Here is a 19,701-nt window from a genome sequence, read left to right as displayed (position 1 = left end):
GTGTCCATTTGGAGGACGTCACCTGTTCATGATTATTAATGAGGGGGGCTGGTCGATGTGGAGTGACGTCACGAGCGTTAAGGACAGACATTACCGGGTGATTATCGTCGGTATACTGGTGAATACAGTTACAGATGTAATTTTCCAAAATATATATTTTAGTAAATGTAATGAAACCTATAACTCTCACGCTTGGGGATTGAGCTCAGCCCATCATTCCTCTGGGGTCAATAAAACGAATACCACTCCATGAGCTGCCCTATGGATAGACTCACCCCACGCCATAGCAATGTGAAATCTCCACCACTTGCAAGAAATCACCGCCTCTTTAACACGACGACTCACGCCCGGCAGGAGTGATGAGACGCATTCACGTTTGGCCGTCCCTACCCCGCGGGCCCACCGCTCGCCACCCGCTGCCACCCTCCAACGCGGCCTTCGTGCCGTGGCTATCGGCCACCGGAGGCGAGAAGGGGGGCCTCGGATCGCGCGCTTTCAGCATCGGCAGCGCGGCTCGCTCACCCGGACGCCCATGAACTTGTCCTTGAGCACGATCCACGACAGCAGGAACACGAAGGCCTTGTTGCAGCAGAAGAGCGCCGACGCGTCGCTCGGCGGCAGCTTGCGCAGCGCCAGCAGGTACAGGTAATGCGTGAGCACCCAGAGCGTGCAGAAGGGCGCCAGCCGCTTGAGGAAGAGACGCACCGTCATGCCGTCCTCGCCGACCAGACGCGTGCACTCCCTGCCGGGGGGAGGGGGGGGGAGCGGGCACAAATGCTCAAAACGTCCAGCGGTCCGGCAACAACCGGCACCGTTGCAGATACAACCCTTCGGCCGTGGCACGCCACGGGAGCGAGGAGAAGTGAGCTGCAGATTGAGGAAGAGCAACGGGTTCACTCTGGTGAGCTCGTTGGTGACCGGGCTTGGACCGTCGGCTCGATAAACCCGGATTCATCAACGGTGGCTGCAGTCGAGATTTCAAATCCAGGATCTGTGCGACCCTGGATCGGTGCTCCGTGTGCTCGGAGTCACCCGGCCAGCTCACCGCATCGGTCACCGCGATGACATTGTCACACGTAGGCCATTCTGTTCCAAATTTAAAACAGTTCCTCGCGTGATGTTCTTTTTTTAGCGGACGGACTCGGCAATCTATTTATCTAATTGGCTACGCAATTAAAATCCAGTCGCGGCATGAGTGCTGTACGACTTTGTGCTTTAAAACTTCTATTATTGGGTTTTTTCGGTAAAGTCACGTAGGTAAAACATTAAAACTAAAATTAATGAAAGTAAAATAAAAATCACGACGTTTCGGAGGCAACACAAGCTTCCGTCTTCGAAACGTCGTGATATTTATTTTACTTTCATTAATTTTACTATTATTAATTTTAGTTTAAATTTTTTACCTACATGACTTTACCGAAAAAACGCAAGAATATGAATCCTTGCAGTCACGAAAGCTTCAAATTTTTAAAACTTAGTTCACTCTCGTCTCCCTCTTGCGCCGTCCCTCTTAATCCCGACTCCTCTTTGCATTTAGATCAGAGAAATAGATCGCTATTTAGGGAAACCAGCGCGCGAGTCGAAGTACCCGTGGTTTAATGAATCATTGATGAGGACGCCAGCGATGGAAACGCTTTGAAGAAGCGCGCGCACACGCACACGCACGCTCGTAATGCAGTCGCTCTTGATTTATCTCGCAAGCCGCCGCGTGCCGGCGAATTTGACGGCGGCGCTCACCGTAGCAGCTTGAGCGGCGATTGGCGCTCGCTGGTGCTGGCCACGTGGCCCAGGTAGTAGATGGGGAAGAAGGCGACATTCCAGGCGGTGGCGAACCAGGTGAGGAAGAAGGGCGCGTAGACGCGGGACGAGGAGATGCGCGCCAGTTGGCTCACGCCGACGAGGCAGGCGGCCACGGCGAGCAGAGCGCCCACGCCGCACGCGCTGCGGTGCGCGCCCTCGGGGGTGCAGCAGCGGTCGCAACGCGGACTCCCCGCGCCCTCCCCTCCCTCCGGCTCCGTCCGGGCCTCGGTCGGGGATTCGTCACCTGCGGGCCGCACGCGCACGCACGCGCACGCACACGCGCGTGCACACACAAATACACAGAGATGCGCACACAAAAGCACTTTCTTTTCGTACAATTTTTTTTCAAGTTTCAAATGCACATTGATTTACCCGGCGAGGATTCACGAGCGAGTGCCCTGGGTCACCAACATGACAATAGCACAAGGGACAAGACTAAAGCAAATAGGCATCGGTGCAGAAATCAGAGCTAAAACCATCAAGTAGACGACATCAGAGCAGAGACGACCAAAATAGTAATCGGAGCAACGAGCGAAGGACATGGCAATGGTGACCATGGCAGTAGCGATAGAAGAGTGATGGGGAGGCGAGGAGTGAATGTGCAGCTGGATCATCGCCCACCCTGACTGCTGTACTCTGAATCCTGTCAGCCTGCAGTGAGGGTGGAATAGGCGCTTCATCCCAATGCAAATGCGGATAGAAATATGTTTTTAAAAATCGACAATACGAATTTACAAATGTGACTTCACGCCTGTAAAATGTAGCAAATACAGTTGAAGAGAAACGGTTGAATTAACAAATGCGAACGGTGACAGAACAACAACAACAAGAAGAGAGAGAAAGACACAGAGAGAGAGAAGAGTCACGGCAGTTGTGCCCCAGACGCACAAGCGAACGACCGGGAGCGATAACGATCACTGCAACAGCAGCGAGGGCGAGTGCCGTGACGATGGTTGAAGTCGCCTGCGGTGATGACTGCAATCAGCGCTGATTGCTAAGACCGTTCGAGAAAACGCTGACTCCCAACTCCCAAACTCGCAACACGGCATTACCCCACAGGAACGCACCGTGTCTTTTTTTCGATCGGTAATAAAACATTCGTTGCGACGGTCATCTTGGGACTGCGACCCTCGAGAGGGAACGAACGGACGGACGCGCCCCCGTCACCCCGCAGCCTCGGCTCGCCTCGCTTACCGGTGCCGCGGGTGGCCGTGCCGGCAGCGACGGGCGCCACCCTGGCAGAGTGCTTCCTCATGGCTGCTTCCCGGCCGCCGCCCAAACTACCGACGCCACAGCCGCCGCCGACTCCTGCCGCTTCAAGGCTCGGCCGGGCTTGGCACGCACGGCGGCACCAGCCAGTGCCGCACCATCACCGCGCCGCAGCCCGTCCCCTCTCCCCGCGCGAGGCGCTGTCGGCAGCGGCGTCTCGCCGTGCATCGCTTCACCATGGCGACCGAGCCGCTGGTCCCATTGACGTCCCCCCAGAGCGAGGGGGCACAGCTCCGACAGCCGGCAGCCGGCAGCGCGCTCCCCGCTGGAGTGGCTGCGGTGGGGCGGTGGAGAGCGATGGGGTCTCGTGCGGTTGGGACCGACGAGGCGTTTGTGACGAGCGAATGGACTCCGCTTGCGCCAACGACGTGGCAGCAGCAGCAGCAGCCTCAGCAGCAGCCACCGATGGGGAATGCGGAGCGAGCGCTGGGATTTTCCGGCGCTGCGCACTGCGTGGTTTTTTTTTTTTGCCAGTCATCGTTTTTTTTTGTGTGGCGGAGCCTTTGAGAAGCTTGACGCGCTGATACCGCCGTAGATTTTACATTCGTCGTAACGGAAACTGTTCGGATATGGAAACTTGAATTATCCCTCTCCATCACTAGAACCATCATCATCAATAATTGCTATTTGATGCTTTGAGCTGATTACGAGCATTGACATTATTTGACTAAATGTGCAAGTTTTGACGTGAATTGCTCCACACATAAATGGGATGCACTTTTGCCGACACAAATGTACCACGAGACGAAAGCATTCAATTCTGTTCACACCACGAATTAAAATGCCAGCGGCTTGCCTCCGTCTAGCAATTGCAATGCGGATCACGAGCAAAACTATCCTGCAGCCGGTGGTGACTTCATTGTACGCAGTATGCTGCGACTCACTTTGCATTGACACAGACGGGCGCGTTGGGAAAACAGCGAAAACAAAAATCAATTACCTCCTTCCCTCGTGACGCAAAGTCAAGTGCGTTACGTGTCACATGGGTTCCGTGCAGCCGTCTCGTGCAGATGAATCGATTACACCGTGGACACGGCCAGAAGGCGGGCGGGTCCCTCTGCAGGTGCCACGGGAGCGAAAGAGCCGAGGCCCCATTCTCAGCGCGGAAATGAAATGTCTCTTCTGCTTTGTGGGGGCCTCGGCGGAGGCGTCGGCCGCATTAGCCGGGCGGGGGATGAGCGCCGGGTTCATCTCGCGTCGCACGAGCGTAGAGAAGAGCCACTGCGCGAACGCCTCGCGAGGGCGCTCACGGAAATCAGTGTCGGTGGGAGGAGGAGGAGGAGGAGGGGGGGTTCACTTTGCGTTAGAGAATTCAATTCAAATGTGACCAGCTGTGCGATTGATGCAAATTAGCGAGTAAAATTAATGCGCAAAAGGAGCACGGAATAAAGCAGCTCTCTCACCCACTTGAGCAATTGTTTTTCTTGCGGTGGTTGTCCCACCCGATGACGGACGCTTGTGTTGCGCCCGAAGCGTCGTGCTTTGTTTCATTGTATTCCTAACTACGTGATTTTACCGAAAGAACCAAAGAGTATGGATTCCTGCAGTCACGAAAGCTTCAAATCAAGATTAAAACATACGCCGTGAGTTGCCATAAGAGCTGCGGAGACTGTCTCGGCACTGGGACACGCTCAGCCAGAGGGCTCCTTGTCCCGCGGTTTCAGCGTCATTAAGTCAAGTGACTGAGGTTGCTGTTGTTGTATTGCCCAACTATTTCCCAGGCATAATGTATTCATATTAAGATATAAAATATGTTTGACAGTCCGCTCAATGGGAGGTCGCTCCTTGTGTGACGCTGTGAGCTGGAAGTCCAAACCTCTGGCCATCCGGACAATCTAGATGTCCTGCAATTGACGTTTACTGTCTCAAGCGATGTTCTACGTTAACTATTTTAATCACTAAATAACAGCATGGCTGATGCCCTCTGTCTACCCAGGCTCAAGCCTCCTCTTCTTCGCCAAAAACTGAGCAGTTTCATCTACAATCCAATTGTTTTGTTCAGTGGAGAAATCCTCTTCCTCCCGTACTCCCCTCTCTCTGACTCGCCCCTTGGCCTCTGGCCCGGGGACGGAACTTGTCTACCGAGCAGACGGAGCGGTGACATCAGTGTGTGGGTGCTAGGTGGATTGCTATGTTGCATGATTGTGAACGAATGTGGCAGTGGCTTGGGAGAACCCTTCACGTAGCAGTGGCTCGACCATGGCTGATAATGATGATAATGATGATGAGGATTTCCTTATGCTTGTGATTCAACTGCCCTGGAGTCGATTCGCCCGTCTGCCACTTACTCTATGTTGTCTCATTTGTACCATCTCATTTGTCCTGCTCCGTTCATCCAGCTTTTCCCACTGCATTCGCCGACATGTAACGTTGGCATATATGTAACACGCCTTTGCGTGAACAGTAGCTGAATCACCACATCGTAAAATCAAGAGTGCATTTGGGTATTTGCGCCGTTCGCATAGCGCAAGGCCACACCGAGGGCACTGCTGCATCACAAGACGTCCTCTTTGCTCGGTTCACAGGAAAGGGAGAGTTTGCTCTCAATCTCCCACGTACCGCCACGTCTCTGTGGGGAGCGGTAGTGTAGTGGTTAGCGCTACGCTGCGCTACGAACCTGGCGACCCGAGTTCGATTCCCGCTCACGGCCAAAATTAGAGACGATTATCTGAACCGGTCCTGGATCTCCCCTAGATCGACTCAGCCTCAAATTAGTACCTGGTGCGGTGTGTAAACATCGCCACTGGGGAGACAAAGGCAGCCGGGCGTGGTGCTGTGCCATTATGGCCTTCACATGTGCTCGCTAACAACACTTGCCACAACATTCTGTCACAGGTTATACGGGGGACCTTTCTCTTTGCTTCTATAACACGATGTATTAAAAAGAAACGATATCGCCGACTGGATCCATCATCCGCGCTTTGACGTGCTCTCCGCAATTCTCGGGGGGCGGTGTGCGGTTTGGCTCTGGCCGATTCGGGTCACAGCAGAACGCCGAGTCGGGCCCGTTTCTCTAACCCCGAGCTCGTGGCTGTGGTGGCACTCGGCGCCGCGAGGAAACCCACGGCTCGCGATCATCGATCCCGAGAAACCTCAAAGGTAGCGCCTGCCCTTTGCTGCCCTTTGCTGCCCTTTGCTGCCCTTTGCTGCCCACATCTAAGCGCGCGAGCCCCGCTCTCCCCGCTCTCCCCGACTTCGCTCGGACGCTCGGTCAACGTTTCACGATGGCGCGGCAGTCGACGAAGCTCCCTCCGCCTCTGGTCACCGGGCAGTGTACGCGGCTAGTGGGTGGAGTAAATCGTGGGTGCTCCAACCGATCTCGAGGGCCTTTATCGCCGGCAGTGCAAGAGCTGGTAGAGGCTGACGCGGACCACTCGTGAACGAGACGCGTCCCGCCGGGCGATACTGCAGCGCAATTGGGATCGGGAGACCCACGGGTGATGAGGCTCACACTTTTTTTTGTTTGATCTATTTAGTTAATTAAGTTGTGTGACATTTATCCAAGAGAGTTTTTTTTTTGTTAAAACACGCATCCCGTTCAGAAAAAGAGCAAACATAATAATAGTGTTTTCCCCCTTTTTTCTGGCAACAAAACTGAAACCTTTTTACAAGGATTCATGTCTGCATTAACCACAATACTTGCAGTCAAAATGCAAACAAAAAACATACTATGATAATATATGCATTTTCTTGGTTCTTTCGGTAAAGTCACGTAGACTTTACCGAAAGAACCAAGAAGATGAATCCCTGCAGTCACGAAAGCTTTAAATCGAAATATATGCATTGTCCTTGAAACTGATTGGTCCACACCAAGGGACGGCTTTCTTTTGAGCCTCGACCCAATTGGTGCTCGACCAGAGGACGCCAAAAGGCGCACAGCTCAAAGACAATTTTGACTGCAAGTATTGTGGTTAATGCAGACATAAATCCTCGTAAAAAGGTTTCAGTTTTGTTGCCAGAAAAAAGGGGAAAAACCCTATTATTATATTTTGGTACTGGCAAAGGAGGTATAATGATGAAGAGCAAACATGTTTGCTTTCAAATGTATCCTGGATGCCGCGAACGTATTGGAATTTGGAACTGGTTCCGTGTGACCTAAACCGTCGATCCAACTCCAGACACAATGGGAAACATCCTCTCGAGCGGCACATACATCACAGCGAAACCATTCTGCAATAGACAATGGTAAATGGCTTCGGGAGTAGCTTCGTGGTGAATATCTGAACCGCTGCAAGGGAATGATGAATGCGAGAAGTCGCGCTACTGTGCCCTCCATGGTTTTTATATATAGACTCAGACTAGCATAGAGACTTATAGACTCACACAGAGACCCATTGACTTATATAGAGACTCATAGACTCACATAGAGACCCATTGACTTACATAGAGACTCATAGACTCACACACAGACCCATTGACTTACATATAGAATCATAGACTCACACAGAGACCCATTGACTTACATAGAGAGTCATCGACTCACATAGAGACCCATTGACTTACATAGAGAGTCATCGACTCACACACAGACCCATTGACTTACATAGAGAGTCATAGACTCACATAGAGCCCCATTGACTTACATAGAGACTCATAGACTCACACACAGACCCATTGACTTACATAGAAACTCATAGACTCACATAGAGACCCATTGACTTACAGAGACTCATAGACTGACACACATACCCATTGACTTACATATAGAATCATAGACTCACACAGAGACCTATTGACTTACATAGAGAGTCATAGACTCACACAGAGACCCATTGACTTACATAGAGACACATAGACTCACACATAGACCCATTGACTTACATAGACTCATAGACTCACACACAGACCATTGACTTACATAGAGACTCATAGACTCACATAGAGCCCCATTGACTTACATAGAGACCCATTGACTTACATAGAGAATCATAGACTCACACACAGACCCATTGGCTTACATATAGAGTCATAGACTCACACACAGACCTATTGACTTACATAGAGACTCGCATAAAAACTTGCAAATAGACACATAGACTCGCATAGATACCCGTAGCAAATGATAGATGTGGGCAGTGGTGTTACCCTGTGCGCCGTGGTTTGAGACTGGTGTGATATTGGTGATCGCCGTTGCACTGGGCCCGTTCGTGTGCGATGAGAGCGAGAGGTGGTCGCGCTCTTCCTGCCCCACGCCGCCGACACCGCCGCCGCCGCCCTGCAGTTACCGCTCTCCACAGCAGATGGGGCACCTGGCCCGGCTGCAGCCCGGTGCAGATTACGTGGACGGCAGGGCATGACCTCTGCCGTGTGGATTGCAGGGTCGCGGCCATGTGATCTTTAACGAGATGACGATGACCTCGAAGACACTTTCCCGTAACTTTCCCTGGGAATGGCGTCTCGCATTCTCATCGCGCTTTCCTGCGCTTCCAGTGCGAACAGAGACCACGTGCAACGTTCTGACCCCGTGCCCCAACTGGACATTTATGAAAAAGAGCCGTATGGCTCATCGGGTTCCTCCAGTGCAAGTACACATTCTGATTCACTTGAACATTCTTGCTCACGCAGTTCGCTCAACATAATCTTGCCACGAGTTTTCCGGTCATTGCAACTTTACAATCTACGGTGCTGATAACGCACATGCTGTTGGTCATACACCGAGTGGTTAATTTAAATTCGGTGCCAAGAGTCGAGGCGGACTTAGGTTGTGGTGCAGGTTAAACATGGACGATTAATAACTACGCATTTCTAACTTTAATGGATGTGTACTCTCTGTTTTCTTCGGTAAAGTCACGTAGATAGAAAAAAATAACAAACGAAAAAACGACGTTTCGGTCGCAACACAAGCGTCGGTCTGCAGGTGAGAAAATTATCTGCTGTTGTGGCTTTATATAGGCACGGGAGGGGGGGAAGGGGGGGGGGGAGAGGGGGGGGAGCTTCAAATCAAGATTTAATGATTGCGTATGGGTTTAAACATATATATTGTTAGGGTATAATATTTACGATTACAGTACTAGAAATGGTATAATTATATTTAGCACAACGGACGATGCGATTATCACGGGCCTTGTATCGCTCGATAGGTCGTCGTGTCGCCGCTGTATTTGGGCGACTGGTGGACTGAGAGCCGAGCCTGAGGGCGCTGTCCGTGGTACTGGCTGCCGAGCCATTGGCCCAAACATTGTTAAGTGGTAGCAGCCACCTTGGATGGCAATTTACTTACCACGATTTGCTTGAAGCATTTTATCTCGAGATCACAACTGTGTCAGATAGCAGGATTATCCTGGTGTCTTCGTGTGGGAACAAAAAACGTTTAAACAACGGGGTCATAGCATTAGTTGATCGAGAATATCAATTGTGAGAAAACAAATGAATGTGATGTGAAATATCTGCGCAATGTGAGGATAAATAGGCAGTGTGTCGATGGAACAGACGATATGCACGCGACGATTTCTGCCCGTGGTTGACATTGCTGATGGTGGACACCGATAGCATTTGGCACCCAAGCCGAGATGCATCCACGGAGCCGCTTCCGAAGCACGCGGCCCACTCTCCACAAATCGATTTCACTCACGAGAGCTGTCCCAACACCCGCGCTGCGCGTACGTTTAATATATAAAAGTATATTTATATATTTGAAGAAATCAATGGAGACAGATCGGCGCACATTTGGGAATGCATCTTGAGCAAACCTCCGCTCAGATTACATTCAATGTGTTTATAGTTAGTGGTGTGATGGAGGTCTCGGTGTACACGTGGTTTTGTTCCTTCAATAAAAACACATCAAACTATACACACACACACACACGAAATCGTGTTACCAAAGAGAATTCGACACGAAACATTCCTCCAGATTTATCTAAGCATGCTGTTTCTCGTTTACAAAATCATAAAAACCATTGACTCTCACGAAGTGCAATAACCCCAAGTGTGATAGTCCTGCTGTGTATATATCCGTGGTGCGGTGGTGTCAGTGATGAAGGTGGCGAGATTTTTTTTTAAAAATGTATCGCTACATTCCGGTCCCCAAAAATGTTGGTAATGGTGCTCATTAGTGCGAGCTGCTGAATGTCGCCACGAATGCGACGCGAGGTACAAGCCGGGATCTTCTACCCAACCCCCCTTTGGGCTCGGAGTAAACACGTTCCCACAAACACGCCGGTGTGTAAACATGCCGAGACCCGGGAGTGAACCCGAGTTAGACACACAAGCGTGAAATTAAAAGTTATTTTGTGATGAGGAAGGGGAACTGTGGCGCAGCATCTTCTTGGTTCTTTCGGTAAAGTCAGGTAGAAGGGAAATGATAAAATAATAAAAATAAAACATAATAAAATACAATTCTCACGACGTTTCGGCCACAACGCAAGCAGCCGTCCTCAGGTGAAGAACAGGTCTGTCAGACGCTGTCTTTCCGACAGACCTGTTCTTCACCTTGAGGACGGCTGCTTGCGTTGTGGCCGAAACGTCGTGAGAATTGTATTTTATTATGTTTTATTTTTATTATTTTATTATTTCCCTTCTACGTGACTTTACCGAAAGAACCAAGAAGATGAATCCCTGCAGTCACGAAAGCTTTAAATCGAAATTTGTGGCGCAGCAGTTAGCGCGCTGCGCCATGAACACATGACCTGGGTGTGATTCCCAGTCACGGCTTACGCCAGTGGCGAGTGACATCCAAACCGCTCCTAAACTTCACACTTCAACAACCCGCATTGACCAGCGTGATGATTAAACGATCCCCTTGACCAACACGGTATGGGGAGGCCTTTGCCCAGCAGCGGGTGAGAGATATGGGGTTTCCCCTCTCGCCAAGCCCCATGTGTTGCACAAGAAATGTCTCGCTCGAGATAATTTCAATGTGAACATCTGCAGAAGCCACGGGGGTCTGGGGTGAATCACGCACGGAGGTTCATTAGCTCGTATCTGGAAACAGCCGCGCACGAGATAAAATGTAGAAATAAAAATTAGTCGAACCCAAAAATACAATTTATGAAGCAGAAAGAGGAGTGATTTGACCGGCAGTGAGTCTGGTAGAACGTGTCCTCAACATCGCTGGAGGAACCACAATGTGGCTCATCATTACGACCGTAAAATGGCCAGCCCATCATCATCGAACGACACTGCCACACATCCCTCTGACTTCTGATATTTCCACCAGCTTCTCACTCTTTAGTCCGATTGAGGTTATGATGACGATGATGATGATAGTTATTATTCTCCAGCCGTCAGAACCGCTCCCCGGCCTCACAAACCGAATGTACATTCTGCTGCCGCCAAGTGCCTTCAGGTGTATTTTTATTCGCGTAGGAAGAGAGAGAGGGAGCGCGACAGCAGCTGCCTCCCAACGTCTGGATGGGGGTGTGAGCGGCAGCCGAGACGATTTCTCCGCCTCTGAATTGGCATTCTTCACGTCTCCCCTTGCCTCTTCCACTTTGTTCCATTCGCTGTTCGCCCGCCCATCCCGCCCGCCCCTCAATTTCAAACGAATTTCCATGCTCGTGGATGATTTATAAAGCCAAATTGCTTCATCATCTGTGCAACACAGGTTAAGGATTTGTGATGAGAGCAGTCGGTGACGAGGGTTTGGGCTTCCAGGGGAGTCGACGCAGCGCTCGCTGCTCCGACGCTTTGGGGCCTCTGCTCGTCTCCATGTCTCGAAGAGAAAACATCAACTCTGATTGTTTTTGTTTGCGGAAGAGCCTCGGTTATATCATCGTTTTGTTTTGCATCGTAGCGCCGTACTGCGCTTTGGCGAATTCAATAGTGTGCTCCAATATTAGGTTTAAATAAGAAGCGCGGTATATCAGATAATTATCGTTCATTCTTGTCGTGTTATTCATAACTTATGTTGCATTGTTAAGGGTATGAAATCCGACTGCGTGTGTCGTTTTTACGGACTCGGGACTGGGAATGTAGCGGCCCTCTCTCTCTCTGTTGCTGCTGAAGCGATCGCCAGCAGAGGTCAGCAGATGGCTACAGCAGAGGGCACCCCACGTTCAGGTTCACAGCTGGCAAGGAACACAGATTGTCTGACATCTTCTACGTTCATAATCAACGTTTTTGGGTTTAGATCGCGTTATTTATAAATGTGTCGTAACCCTCCACCACCCGACACGGCCAATCAGTAAAAAAGTGTCACGTTGACAAAAGACAAATAGTTCACTGCTTTAGCCCACCGGTGTGTTGAAGCGTGAAACCACAACATTTACAATTTTTGAGTACGACGTTTCGCTGGTAATTGCATCCAGCATCATGGGGCAATTCGCCAGAATGGTGAGGCTCTGCTCGTTGATTATGAATAATATTGGTCGCGAAAGCCTACGTGGTAAACTGATCTTCTACGTTGTCATCTTTTGGCGATTACTTTACAAGTTGCACTGCAAATGACCCATGTTTGAGAAAGGCCTCTCTCTGGAAGGGGACATGACTGAACTACTTCTAAGGTCCCTTGACTTGCCTCTTGCCCAGGCGGCCCTACACCATCTCACATTCCTCACTATGAAGATGCCCGTGACATGTAATTCAGAGTAGGTCATTGTGTGTCGGCGTCCTGAACCAAACTTGAAAAACCAACCGCCAATTATTCAGTTGCGATGTAGACAAAGCAAGCAAGCATCGCCCTCGACTGTGAAAACTTGACAGGACCCTCCTGACAAAGAGTCACGGTGACGCTTTCCTGGCTTCTAAAACCTCTCGATATCGAGCACATTCGGGGTGACTTCGTCTGTTGCCAGCCGAGTTGGGGCAGGTGAAACTATACGGCTAAATGTGGTACCATCGTCCTCGTGTGTGTGAGAGAGATTGCATGACACGTGGAATTGTGACATCATGCTATCAATTACACCCTTTATTTGTCTATGGAATTGTTTTTATTAATGATGATCTGAGTGTCGTTATTGTTAATTTGCCACAGGGGCTTAGAGTCAACACAGCATGAGCAACGGGGACTTCGTGAGCGCTGGCGACACGCGGATTGTGTGGTCGGCCCCGAGGCCTCTGGCACCGCATGGCCCATCCTGGCCACTCCGGCCTCCGGTCACGGCTCACAGGCCACGGGGCGGCGGTTCCAATTGACCTCTGGGGCGGCCGCGAGAGGCCCTCTGCCGCTGCTACTCCGCTTCAAGAGGGAAACCGCCTCGGAATGTGCCGAGCTGAGCAAAGCGACGGTGACTCGCTGAGATGCAAGTCACTTTGCCCGTCAATACAGCGTGAGCAGTGGTCGTGTGTGGGTGGCGGAGGGGTGAGTGGTGGTGGCAGGGCTAGAGGTGGTGGTGGTAAAGCCAGCTGCTGCTAGCACTCAGCCAAACCAGCTTTGAGGGCCACGGATGACACCTCCTTTCGTTTTTTTTATATTCACCTCGTGATATATGTCGAAAGCTTCGACCGCATTAAAATTATAATCATCAAGTAGCTGACAACACTGCTTGCAGGGTGATTTTCGCTTTGAGTTTAATCACACACAAGGGGATTTTTTTTTCAACTCGAAGCGAGCCACCATTATAGGCAACATGTCACAATAATGGATTAAAGAGTCTCCTGAACGCTCCAGATTAGGGCGCGAGAGAATCCCTCTTTGATCTTTGTAGTCACTGCGCCGTTCTGCGCACGTGGTTTTTTTGTTTCTCCGAACCGCATTTGCATGCCGTAGTCACGCCACGGAAGCCGCTTTCCTCGCCAGCATTGTCATGCAAAGCCTCCTCCTCCTCGTGTTCTAAACGTACGATTCGAGAGCGAATGTCTCCGTCGCGTTGGGCAGCCCGTCCTGCGGCCGAGGTGACGTGACACTCACGTGACGCTCACCTGCCCTTCGTCAGACATTCACCACAAACTCGCCCGGCCCTCAACACTCGCCAGTCTGTGCCCTGTAGTGCGACGCCGGTTGGGATTCAGCCGCTGCCCGTGGGGCGCCCCGCGTCACGCGCTGGGCGATCGTGAACTGTGGAGCAGTCAGATTGGCCATTGGGTTCTCTGGACGTGCGTACGGACGTACGGATGGGCAACTTAGTGCAGAGATGCATTTCATTTACATAAACGGGAGCGTCTTGATGTCGGTGTTGCAGCTAAGCGCCAACCTTTAACTGCGGCGTCTCGGCGTGGATCAGCGCAGTGGCAGCAGTCTCTGCAGCGCTGCGAGCGCGACACCCGACGACACAAACGCCAGAATCCGATGACACAAACGCCAGAATCCGATGACACAAACGCCAGAATCCGCACCCACGGGGCCTTCGCGACTTGCAGCCACCTTGGTTTCAAACCCCAACTGAAGAGGCGCGCGGCACTTTGGCGGAGATAGCCATGACAAAAACAGTGGAAATTGTTTCTATTTTTTTAAGTGTTCATCCGTTGTCAATTTCTTGCGACACGGCCGCCCGATTTGTAGCCGTGCGCCTGTCCCCGCCGCCATCTGCTCCGCGTGCGCTCCACGCTGCCGCCTCATGCTTCCCTCCCACACGCGCGTCCTCTTTCTGAGTGGACGGCACACTTCGTCTTACTCCGTCTCTTGGCTCCTGGCCCGGCTCCTCCGGCTCCTCTCGGACGGGGGCCCAGTCGAGGTGCCGTGCGGGGGTCACCGTGCCGCAGTGATTTACCGCCGCCACGGAGGAAGGTGAACTTGGGTGGGTTGCCCAGGGGACGTTTGGTGGCGCTGGGCCCAGCCCCCCTCCCCCCACTTCCACCCCCCCTCCCCCTGATTGGCCCTCGTGTGGATAAGAGGGAGATGCACATCACCATCACCAAAACAATATTATCACGATATTCATATTCTTGGTTCTTTCGGTAAAGTCACGTAGAAGGGAAATAATAAAATAATATAAATATAAAACAATAAAAAATTCTCACGACGTTTCGACTGCAACACAAGCAATCATCAAATTTTCTTTCTGTGGATTTCACACCTGATGATGATTGCTTGTGTTGCAGTCGAAACGTTGTGAGGATTTTTTATTGTTTTATATTTATATTATTTTATTATTTCTCTTCTACGTGACTTTACCAAAAGAACCAAGAATATGAATCCCTGCAGCCACAAAAGCTTTAAATCAAAATTTAATATCACGATGCCATCACGGCCAAAGGCGCTGATGCCATCACCATCAAGAGCAATTATCGTAGTTATTATTATGAACAATAGAAGCCACCATCATCCCAAACAGCTCATGTGCTGCATGTCGTAGCCTGGTATTGGCCTAACATCCCAATCCTGAACAATTACCAAACATCCAAATTGGGATCACACACAGCAGCAAGCAACACCGTCCACTACTGCTAACACTGGGCAGGGCTCTCCTGATATCGAGTCTTGAGACTCAGTGAGACTTTGCTGGGTAAACAAGCGTAAACACAATAATACATCATGATACTTGTTATTTTTGTATTTAAAGCTTTCGTGACTGCAGGGATTCATATTCTTGGTTCTTTCGGTAAAGTCACGTAGAAGGGAAATAATAAAAATAATAAAAATATAAAACATAAAAATTCTCACGACGTTTCGACTGCAACACAAGCAATCATCATCAGGTGTGAAATCCACAGCAAGAACATTTTATTGCTGTGGATTTTGAGAATTTTAATTGTTTTATATTTATATTATTTTATTATTTCCCTTCTACGTGACTTTACCGAAAGAACCAAGAATATATATATATACTTGTTATTATTACAATATTTAACTAAGCTTGAGACTGCTGCTGGGCAGTGCCGTGATCCAGCCAGTGCTGTATCTACAAGAGCTGGGGTTTTGACGGTGGCTCCTTCTGTTAAATGGAGAGTTTCATGATACGATTTCCTGACAATAGAGAATAATATCCCAAGCCCAGTATCAGCTCTCTCTCTCTCTGCGCGGGGCAGGGGGGGCACTGCAGGGCTGAGGCTGAGAGACAAGTGAAGTGTGAAGAATGCGGCACGCGGAATTCATTCTGCATTTAGAGGGCCTGATCGTTATCCCGACCCGCGTTTCCCCCTCCATCGCCCTCTCTCCTCGCCCACCCGTGTGTTGATTCTGAATAGCAATGCATACCTATTGATTGTGAATAAGCATACATATTCGGTGTGTGTGTGTGTGTAAGAGAGAAAGAGAGAAAGAGGCGGCGAAATTCTACACTGTGGCAATTAGAGTGATTGACAACGTTAATTGCCTATTTGGGATTTTTAGCCAAATCGATATTTTTGTGATGAGGAGGAAACACGAGGACACCCAGAGGAACGCCGTCACGCTCAGTACTCCGTGTGCGGCCTGCAGATACACACCAGTAGCCGACTTGCTGTACTGTCAAATTGTGGCCACTTCGTAGCCTTGCAAAGTGTTGAAATACACTTGATGTATGTCCACAATATGATGTATGTGCTATGAAGAAGGGCCATTGCCCGAAACGTCGCCTATTGGGCCTCCTTCGAGGGGACAAACCTCTGGGTCGCCCCCCACCCCCTCTTGTGGTGGGGGGGGGGGGGCTTGCCCTGCTTGACACAGCCTCGTGTACACCGAGCACTGTGTACACGAGGCTGCCGCAAGTACACCCGGCACCGTGCAACACGTGCCCGTTCATGCACAGTTTACACGTACACTCAAATACATGTGCGGTAAGCACCACGTCCATGCTCAAGTACACTCGGCACCATGCACGCGCACACCACTCGTATACACGTGTGTACACGCAGCGCGGTGTGCGTATGCATGCACAAGGGGATGTTTACATGTCCACTCGGCACTTCGCACGCGCACGTGCGCACGGTGCAAGGCGCGCCAGACAGGAGGACGATAAGCGCGCAGATGGAGCCCGCGAGATGAGCTCATTCGCAGGAGCACTCCGATTGTGACATCGCGGGGGCCGTGAGGCATTGCGTGGGGAGCTGTGGGATCCAGTAGTTGATACATCATGACTGGCAGTGCTAGTGGTCATGATGGTGACTTTTGATGTAGACTGCTGTTGGTGACGTCCGATGGTCCTCGATGTTGGTGATATGATGATGATGTTGAGATGGTGGTGATATGATGATGTTGATGGTGGTGATTGGTGATGCTGTTGCTGATAACGTCTGATGATGATTGCTGTTGGTGATGTGTCGGTGACATGGCATTATGTTAACGGTGCACACTCGTGCCAACACCGACTACCCCTTGTGCTGCTGTTGCTGATGACGGTGGCGACATCGGTGATGACAACTTCTGATAATCTCATCGTAACCACGACCAATCGCTACCATCTCAACAACATCAACAACAACATCGTCATCCCGACAGGAGCATCGCTCCGAGTGAGCGCCCAGTCCCCTCCCTCGGCCACGAAGTACTCACGCTTGTGGCTGGAGCACGCCGGGTAGTAGCCGTAGTATCCCGTGATGCGCAGGATGCGGTCCTCGATGCTCGCGAAGCCGTTGGAGACGCTCGGGACGTCCATGAAGGAACGCGACACCGGGAGGCGCGGAGCGGCGCCCAGCGAGGCGAGCGTATTGCCGGCGTCTGAGAGGCGCCGTACGGGCGGCATGGCGATAGCCGTGGGGAGGCGGGGGTGGGCGGTGGGCGGGGTGGCGGGAGGGGGGGAGCAGGAGGAGGAGGGGGAGGGGGCGCAGAGGGATCGGGGGATAGGTGGGGAGGGGGAATTGCTTTGCTTCGTGGGGGAGAGTGAGGGGGGGTGAGGTCGGGGGGCACTGGGGCAGGAGGAGAGATGGGAACGCGGCTGAGTGCGTGAGACAGAGACGCCGGGGTTAGCTGCGGCATGCGGGGACTCAAGATTCACGGGCAGTCCGCGTAGGGGGTGGGGCAATGACTGAGGGGGGGGGGCTCAGGAGGAGGGGGGGGGCTCGGGGTGACGCGAGTGCTTGACTTTCCTCTACGCTCGTAGGGCGAGGTGAAGTTAGCGGCGTTACCTCCTGCCGTGAAGCTGTCGTGAAGCCTCTGTGGGGGGTTCGGTGGATGTCGAGGACGTCGCCCTCGAGCCGGGGACGCGAGGGCCAGTGCCGGATCGTGTGATCCGTGCCCTGGCGACCGCAGGAGTCACGGCGCGGACAATTCTGCGTTCTCTATCGATCAAGGAGGCGACCAATCTGCCGTGCAATCTGATCCGCAGTGCGTTAGGGCTGAGCACTGCTCTCTGGATAGGGGTCAAACCCCGGGAGGGTCCCGTGTGGGGTCGGTAACGAGCTGCCGGCCCGTGACACGGGGGTGTTGCGACACCGTGGGGAGCCGAGGCAATAGGTAATTGGGTGAATAGGGAAGTGACTGGACGGATAGGGGAGTATGTGGGTAGGAGACCGTGTGGCTAGCTTGATAAGTGGGTGGGTAGATGGCTGGCTTGGTGAGAGTGTGGCTGGCCGGTAGGCTGGCTGGGTGGGTAAGCGTGAGTTGTGTGTGGGTGTGTGAGTTGATATGTGTGTGAGTGGATATGTGTGTGGGTGGATGTATGTGAGGGGTGCGGTAGTGTAGCGGTTAGCGTGTTTGCGCTACGAACCTGGCGACCCGGGTTCGATTCCCGCTCAGGGTCAACACCAGTGACGATTATCTAAACCGGTCCTGGGCCTCCCCTATGTCTAAGCAGCCTCAAATGAGTTCCTTGTGCGGTGTGTAAACATCGCCACTGGAGAGACAAAGGCGGTCGGGCGTGGTGCTGGCCCACCCACCCCTTCGTGTACCGTGCGGGGCCTTAATAGGTGCTGCTCGCTAACAGCACTTGCCCCAAAAGTCTGTTAAGGCTACACGGGGGAGCTTTGTGTTTTTTTTGCGCGCGTGCGTGAGTGTGCGAGGAAGAGTGGCGACCACCACCGCATTGTGAATGCCCGGTCTCCGCTCGGGGCGCGCTGCGCTCCCAGGCTACGTGCGCGGCAGCACAATCGCGGCACTTCGCCTCGCCTCGGTACACCCCGCGCACGCACAGCGCAGGCGGGGACAGTAGGCGCCCAGGCAGGAGGCAATACACCCGCATGGCCCGCGGTCGCATTGGGAATGCGCTCTCGCGTCTCCTCTCGGGGTGGCATTTCTCACCATTATTTGGCTGTCGATGATTGTCGCTTACGCACCACGCAGCAACGAAGCCACGGGCCCATCAGCGCGCAGCTCGGCGCTTTGCAACGTCCACAGCGACAGCAAGCGGCGTTTCAGCCCCCCTTGGCTGTGAGGTCATTCATTGTTGACGCGCGAATGGGCACTGAGAGCGAATGTGGACAACGCCTCTGAGTTGTTGGCATTGCTTAAACAACGCCCGCGCTCGAGCGAGCGAGCGAGGGTGCAGGGAGAGGCGAGGCGGATGGGGAAGCTCTTCTTTCCCACGATCTTTGAGCACACAATATACACCGCAGCGCGCACTTTAGGGACGTCTTCGTGCCCGGCTCCCCCCACTCTGCTTTTGCAAGTAAATTGCTCTCTTGGCTTCATTCTCTGCCTCGTCAGATGAATTGATGCAATTTGGGGAGCAAGTTTACAAGGGGAGACATCGGGTGAAGTCATCATCATCGTCAGCCATGTGTCAATCCGCTGCTTGACAATACTTCACCCTGCTGGTCTGTGCAGGTTGGTGAAGTGGGGACACAGGACCGGTTCAGGTCATCTGGTCCATAGCACGGTGCGCTAACCACTGCGCCACCGCTCACTCTCGTTCAGTCATCTGGTACATCTGGTATAAATCAATGTAATGTATTTAAGTGCGC

At 52.0% G+C, this 19,701-nt stretch overlaps 1 protein-coding gene across 2 annotated transcripts in view; it reads right to left on the bottom strand.

The window, feature by feature from the left end:
* The window catches only part of SLC35F4 (solute carrier family 35 member F4), a 29,015-nt gene extending 11,462 nt beyond the window's left edge, over positions 1 to 17,553 (bottom strand). The window contains exons 1-3 of one of the 2 annotated variants that reach the window (XM_061551370.1): positions 17,357 to 17,553; positions 1,738 to 2,044; positions 523 to 742 (exon numbers count right to left, since the gene is read on the bottom strand). In XM_061551370.1, coding sequence (XP_061407354.1) covers positions 523 to 742; positions 1,738 to 2,044; positions 17,357 to 17,546 — 717 coding nt within the window. In that variant the 5' untranslated portion in view covers positions 17,547 to 17,553. Of the gene's footprint in view, positions 1 to 522; positions 743 to 1,737; positions 2,045 to 2,994; positions 3,397 to 17,356 lie in introns of those variants that run through there. The other variant, XM_061551371.1, reaches the window with a different exon arrangement.
* Between the last annotated feature and the right edge of the window lie 2,148 nt (positions 17,554 to 19,701).

This window comes from Lethenteron reissneri, chromosome 14, assembly GCF_015708825.2.
Source record: "Lethenteron reissneri isolate LAM-NWPU_2019-01 chromosome 14, ASM1570882v1, whole genome shotgun sequence".
In the NCBI taxonomy this organism is placed as follows: Eukaryota; Metazoa; Chordata; class Hyperoartia; order Petromyzontiformes; family Petromyzontidae; genus Lethenteron; species Lethenteron reissneri.
This window is presented reverse-complemented; position numbering and strand designations above follow the sequence as displayed.